At 48.8% G+C, this 6,872-nt stretch overlaps 1 protein-coding gene across 1 annotated transcript in view; it reads left to right on the forward strand.

Moving 5' to 3' along the window:
* Positions 1-631: 631 nt before the first annotated feature.
* ASIC2 (acid-sensing (proton-gated) ion channel 2) overlaps positions 632-6,872 on the forward strand; it is a gene marked incomplete at its 5' end in the record, with an annotated part of 51,057 nt that continues 44,816 nt past the window's right edge. The window contains one exon of the mRNA XM_010009894.1: positions 632-782. Coding sequence (XP_010008196.1) covers positions 632-782 — 151 coding nt within the window. The remainder of the gene's footprint in view (positions 783-6,872) is intronic.

Genomic DNA, 6,872 nt, shown 5'->3' on the forward strand with positions numbered 1-6,872 from the left:
TGAGTGAGAGGGGCTTTGGACAAGGGATGTAGGGACAGGACAAGGGGAATGGCTTGAACCTGCCAGAGGGGAGACTGAGATGAGCTCTGAGGCAGAAGCTCTTCCCTGGGAGGGTGCTGAGGCGCTGGCACAGGGTGCCCAGAGGAGCTGTGGCTGCCCCATCCCTGGCAGTGTTCAAGGCCAGGTTGGACACAGGGGCTTGGAGCAACCTGCTCTAGTGGAAGGTGTCCCTGCCCGGGGCAGGGGTTGGAGCTGGAGGAGCTTTGAGGTCCCTTCAACCCAGACCAGGCTGGGATTGTGTGATTCTATGAATTGCGTTATATTTTAGTACAAGCTCAAACACAGCGTGTACTTGTGTTTCTTGGAGACTCAACATGATACGACTCTGGTGAGCTGCTGAAGACATTTGTTCACTGCTCTAAACCAGCTTTCCCTTCCTCTCTTCCATCTTTTATTTTCTCTCAGGAGAGCACAATGCGCTAAATGATCAAACCGGGTTAGATTTAGCTGCAGACATTCCCCTTGGAGCTGTAGCGTGTGGCTGTTTCTCATCCCTCTGCCCTCATTCGGGTGGGAAAAGGAGTTGATTACATGGAAAATATTACATTATTTCTCTTTTCTCTCCTTGCAGGTGTTTACAAAATATGGAAAATGCTACATGTTTAACTCAGGAGAAGAAGGACGACCTCTTCTTACCACAGTTAAGGGTGGGACAGGCAATGGACTGGAAATCATGCTAGACATACAGCAGGATGAATATTTGCCGATATGGGGAGAAACAGGTAAGACCTTCTTTTTCCTCCTGAAGATATGCAGGTACTGCTGATTTTTGCTGAAAGACCATCCCATCCCATCCCATCCCATCCTACCCCATCCCATTCAGTCCCATCTGATCCCATCCCATCCTTCCCAGCCAATGTCTAAAACAACTCTTGAAAGCCAGAGGAGCTCAGGCTGTATAGGTATCAGCTGCTTTTTGGTGTCTGTAGCTGCCAGTTGGGACCAGCATTTCTATTGTTCAGCTCATCAGTGAGTGCTGGGCTTGGGTGTCTCGGCATCAAAGTTTGGGAGTGTCATCACCTCTCCTGGGACCAGGGTGGCTGCTTATGTGTGACAGGAGGTGAAGTGTCTCTTTCAGATGCTCCAGCATGTCCTTCTTCCTTAGAAAGGGGTTTTTTTGGAGGCCTCATTCAAGGTGGACCTGTTTGTGTTTTCCTCCTCCTTGAAATTCAGGGACATTTGTTGCCCTAACTGTTGTCTTTGTGTGGGTTGCTGCCTGGGTGGACCAAGGACTTGGCTCATTGCACTTGGAGCATGTGGGGTGGACAGCATCTGTCCCGTAATGAACCTAACCAGGTTGAGCATCTTCTGAAGAGCCAGTGTGCTGCAATGCAGCCCTCTCTAGTCCTGGCACAGAGAAGGGCAGAAGGTGCTCATCAGAAAGGCTGGGGCAGTCTCGCAGGTCTCGTGGGCTGGGATGGCAGCGCTTGGAGTGAACACGGGAACGCTGCCTCCTGCAAGGGCAGCTCAGCAGCTCCCATCACCTGAGCCCTAGATGATGGTGGACGTTGTTGGCACTGCTGGTGCCAGTTCCTTTAATGAACCCTGCTGCCAAAGCAGTGGGTAGGAGGCTGGGCTCTGCAAGGAGGGTGGCATGGGCAGGGGCCAGCGTGGGGAGTGATATGTGCCACCAAAGCCACCCATTGAGAGGAAGCCACATCAGTTTTGCTGATGTGGCTGGAGTTTTCATGGAGCCACGTTGACACTTGAAAGAAAACATCCCAAAAGGGCTGGAAAAGTTGCCAGCCACTGCGTTCCTCTGGCACTTGCAGGCAGAACGTTGTGGTGGGAGGTTGTTTGTTTATTCTGGGGTGTCAGACAAGGGAGAGGAGCAATTACCCCTTATGTCATCATTGCACCACCATCGTGTGCGAACGAGTCTCTTCAAGCGCCTCTCAAACTTCTCAGCAGTGAAGAGGGGAGTTGGTTGTGTTCATTCAGAACGTACAATGTGTTTGTGTGCTGGTTGATTCTTGCAATTTCAACAGATTCCCAGGGTCCCATCAATCATTTAGAATTGCACAGGCTTTTACAGCAAGGGCTTTGCCTTCCAGTGTTTAGCTCGTACTCAGAGTCAGCCTCATGTGGCCCGGGGGAGGGGGAGGTGACAGTGATTTGGAATAATCATTTCTGACTCGTTGCATTTGTTTGAAGTCTTGTCCTTTTAGAGGCAAACCAGGTTCCCGGTACCGAGTGGGAAGATGAAGTGCACTTTCTACCTCTGATGCTTTATCGCTTACAAGCTGCCTTGGGGGAGCTCGTGGGGGCAGCAGAACCACCACATTGATGGCTTGGGGATGTAGCAGGCTTGGACAGCCACACCACGAGCTCTCTGTGTTCAACCTTGTTGGGTTTGGGGCCCCCCTGAGGTTCCCCATGGAGACACAGACCTTGTGTCACACTTCAGGCTTGGTTTTTTGGAGCTCTCTTTTGTGATTCTTCACTATGGGGGTCCTGAGGTGCTGGCACAGGGTGCCCAGAGAAGCTGCCCCATCCCTGGCAGTGTTCAAGGCCAGGTTGGACACAGGGGCTTGGAGCAACCTGCTCTAGTGGAAGGTGTCCTTGCCCGTGGCAGGGGTTGGAGCTGGAGGAGCTTTAAGGTCCCTTCAACACCAGATTTGGTGAATCTTTAGGAGGAACCCATCCAGGAATGTGCTGCCTTTAGAGCTGTGCTTTTCTGTCACTGCCATTCTGGGATGGTCTCAGCTGGGTGAACCAGCTTCTCCTTATATAGGAGGCAAAAAAGATGTAGCGAAGAATGAAGCAAATGGAGAACTAATGTGGGGGGTTAAAAGGAGAGGGAGAAGGATCAACCAGGTCTTATTCTTGCTGTCTGGCAGGAGAGCCTGTGGCAATGGGGAGGACGTTTCCAGTCTAGTACCTCTGCGTCTGTGAGCATCACTGTCATCCAGAGCTTAGGTGGTATGGCAGCTTCTGCCCTCGTCACGTTCATCAGACAACTTTCAAGCCCTGCATGTGGCAAAGGTGCTTGAAAGCTGGCCATGTCTGAGGACGTGAAACCTGAGGGAGGAGGAAACAACCCCAAGTGCATTCGTTTTTCCAAAACCTTGTGGCTTTTAGGGTCTTTTAAGCTCCAGCTTGGTTTTTGACCCCATGTGGAAGGGAGAAATGTACCCGTTTGATTTTCAAGATGCCCCTGATGATGTCCTGCTCCACTATGGCCTCACCACTGCTAATCTCATGCTTATTTAGGTTAAATTTGTACTCAGCTAAAGATTGAGGCAGAGAGGGATTCTCATGCCTCTAGAACTGGGTTATGATGTTATGGGGCTAGTTGTTAGGGTCTCTATCTGACTGCGAAATGCTGTAGGATTCAAGGTGGAACTATATAAACAGGTCTCTTGATTTGGTTAAATGGTGTAGGAGAACCTCCTGGACCCGTTGCGAGCAAACTTGGCCATGTTCTTACGGGTGTAGGTAGAACTGGTGCTTGACTGTGAAGCTCCTAAAACATTAATCTTTGCCTTTCAACAAGGGACTCGTTCATCCTCCACGTTCTTACAGCACCTTGTACAAGCTGTCTTCAATCTTCATTGAGCTGCCTGGACACTACCAGGAGGAAAACATTAACTAGAGTGGTTCATAGTTGCTGTTCCCATGGAAACACTTAACTCGGCTTCGTAGGTAAGTGAGGGAGTTGATTATTTCCAAATATTTGTGCAAGAATGTAAATGTGTTTGGGATTAAGTCTCCTCAGCTGCTTCCACTGGGACCGCGCAGGTCTGGCTCCAGTGAAGAGCTCTATCAAGGACACACAGCTCTTAATAGTGAACTTCAGGCCTGGCTATGGAGAGGGATGGGGTGAGATCTTCGTGGTGCAGTGTCAAGCCACATGTAAGCATGGGGAGGTCCAGCCATGGGGATGCCTCCAGGATGGAAGGAGGTGAGTGTTTTCTTCTCAATGAGTTAGTATCTCCATCATAACCTGAACTATTCCATCCGCTCCTTATCTTTAGATATTTCTACAGACCGGTTTTGCTGCTCCTTTTCCCCAGTTGCTGCACCCAGCAACTGTTCTTTTAGTGGCCTCTTAGGCACTGATTTTCGTGTGGTTGAGTTACGTGACCTTCTTTTCTTCAGATCCAACTTCCGCAGCATCCCTCGGACGTGGCTACTCAAACCATTTCTTTTCCCAGCTGGTTGTCCCATGTTAATCTAAGTTTTCCCAGAACTATCTGGAGCTGCCCACACCGAGCTGCTGTCTCAGACATGGTGTTTGTACCCCCTTGGGGCTTCACAAATGCTGAGGTGGACCAACCTCCATCACCAGAGCGAGGTCTTCACGTGGAAAAATACACATTTCTCTGGCCCATCATGGTGGCCTTGGCTCATGCTTCCTGCAAGGGTCTGTCCCATAGAAAACAGCCTCCAGGTTCTAGTTCACTGCCTCTCCATCCCATCCATGGCCATGACATCTCATTGGGACCTTTCCTCCTGCACCCCAGGATGCTCAGACCCTCAGAGCAGTTCTGGTTCTGTTGGATACAGGGCTGAGTTGTAAGAGTTCCAGGCCCAAACGGTGGCATCTTACTTTGTGCTTAGTCCTGGGGCTGCTTCGCTTTTTGCTCCAGATCTGAAGATGCCACAAAACCATGTTCTCCTTCAGAGCCCTGCCTGAAAATAGTTGGAGTGTGGACTCAAAACCTCCTAATTTGCTGCCTCAGGATCTTGTCTTTCTTTATAAAACTGTCCTTAGCAATTCAAATAAGAAGCTAAGAAGGAAAATACTGGTTCGTAGCTTGGGATAGGGCTGCTCAGGAACCACTTGCCACCACGGCACATTGGCACATGCTTTGTAATCTGAACAGTGATTTAACTGTTACTGGCTCAGCAAACAAAATGAAGTACATCATTGTCATTTTGAAAAGGCCTTTTCTGAGTATCCATTAATATCTTAGGAAGATGAAGTATCTTCTCTAACAAGTTACTTGTAACAGAAAAATATACCTCTAGCTTGACTGTCTGCATATGCAAGCCCATTATTTGAACATGTTAAATTTATGTGCAGTCTAATTTTGGAATAGTGAGTGTACACAGACTGCTTCAGTCTTTACTTTCAAGTGCAAAGAAAAGGGTATTTTGACTATGTCTGGGTGTCACGGCGTCAGGCAGCTTTGCCATCTTTGGTGGTGCAAAAATATTGTGTCAGGACTGCCAAAATCGTGTGAAAAATATGATGGTCCAAAGAAAAAGAGATGGAAATCTGTCTTTGGAGGTTTGCACTGCTGGGATTTCTGTTTTCTAGCGTGGTACTTTAGCTGTGAGCACGCTACACATGAGAAGAGTTGAGGAAATAAGTTGTGGTTGAAGTCTTCGCATCACCTTTGGGCTTGAAAGAAAGCCTTAAATGTTCCAGGTGGGAATCATGATGCAAACAGCCCCCCAAAAATTAGCAATCCTGCAGGAAGTTAAATTGAAGATGGAAGAAACTGATAGCAGGGAAAACTCCTTCCGGGAACTGAGGGGGAAGCAGCAAACCACAGGCTCGGAGCAGCGTAGGTGGGAGCTGCAGCCAGTCATACATATGGCTCAGAGTCTCCCAAATTCCATGGTTACACATCTTTGTCTCACAGGATGAGGCACCAGCGAGTGGCAGGGCTGTGGAGGGGGTTTGTTTTATTGCACTTGATAGGGAAGGTGGCAGGAAAAAGAAACTCTAATTTATAGCGGCAGCTGTTTGATTGGAAAGGGAACCCACTTCGGGTTAATCTTTTTGGAGTGGTCCAGGGTGTTATGTAGTGACCTAATACAGCAGCATAGTAAATTGGAAGTCACTCAGGCTCCAGGGCTGTAAATAAGAAACAGAGTCAGGGAGTTCTGCACTTGGGTTTCGGAATTGTTGGGTGAAGATGAACATTTCATACCAATTAACCAAGTCACACGCGGAATAAAAAGAAAGGGGATGAGAAACGCGCTATAAAACTGCACTAAGAAGAAGCATGAAATCTATAAAGCTTGAGGCTTCAATCCACTTAGGAGACTATCACATAGTATTATGGGCTGCGATTACTTAGCTCGATGAAAAACATGGGCTACAAGGAAGACTTCTGATCTAGGTCATGCAGAGGAAGATCTCAAGTTTGTTTCCTTCACACCCACCCCATTTGGGTTGGAATTTATTCTTTGCTTCCCTGCAGGGCTTTTTCATGCTGGTAGAAGTGGTGTGTGGTGGGACATGGGGACCAAGGTCTCCTATGCCCAAGGTGCTGGATGCTCCCCTCCCTCTGGGCATTGCTGAGGCCTGTCTGTAGCATTAAGCCAAATTAGCCAGAGGTACAAGTGGTTTCAGTAGCATCGAATTTCCATATCGCTGCTTTTCTTCCTCATTAAAGCCGCCTTAATTCTGCTGATCTCTTTCCATTTCCAAATTGAATTTAGGGAAATTGAATTAGCATAGATTTATTTTTTAACCAAGGTCTTCACACAAGCCCTGATTCTGGAGAAGTTACCTTGGATGTGTTTGTGGCTGCTGGCTCGTCTGGGAAGGGCCATTTGGGTCCTTCTCGAGTTTCTAAAGGGGGCAAGAGTGACAGTGGTGCCATCCATGCTGTGACAAGCACCACTCCTCAGCCAGCCCTGACCTTCCTCCTCTATCTCCCTGGGGACCAGGTGGGATGCCTGCAAAGCAGAGACATGCCCATAGAATCTTAGACTAGTTTGTGTTGAAGGGACCTCAAAGCTCCTCCAGCTCCAACCCCTGCCCCGGGCAGGGACACCTTCCACTAGAGCAGGTTGCTCCAAGCCCCTGTGTCCAACCTGGCCTTGAACACTGCCAGGGATGGGGCAGCCAC

Source organism: Nestor notabilis, unplaced genomic scaffold (genome assembly GCF_000696875.1).
Source record: "Nestor notabilis isolate BGI_N333 unplaced genomic scaffold, ASM69687v1 scaffold8002, whole genome shotgun sequence".
Taxonomy (NCBI): domain Eukaryota; kingdom Metazoa; phylum Chordata; class Aves; order Psittaciformes; family Psittacidae; genus Nestor; species Nestor notabilis.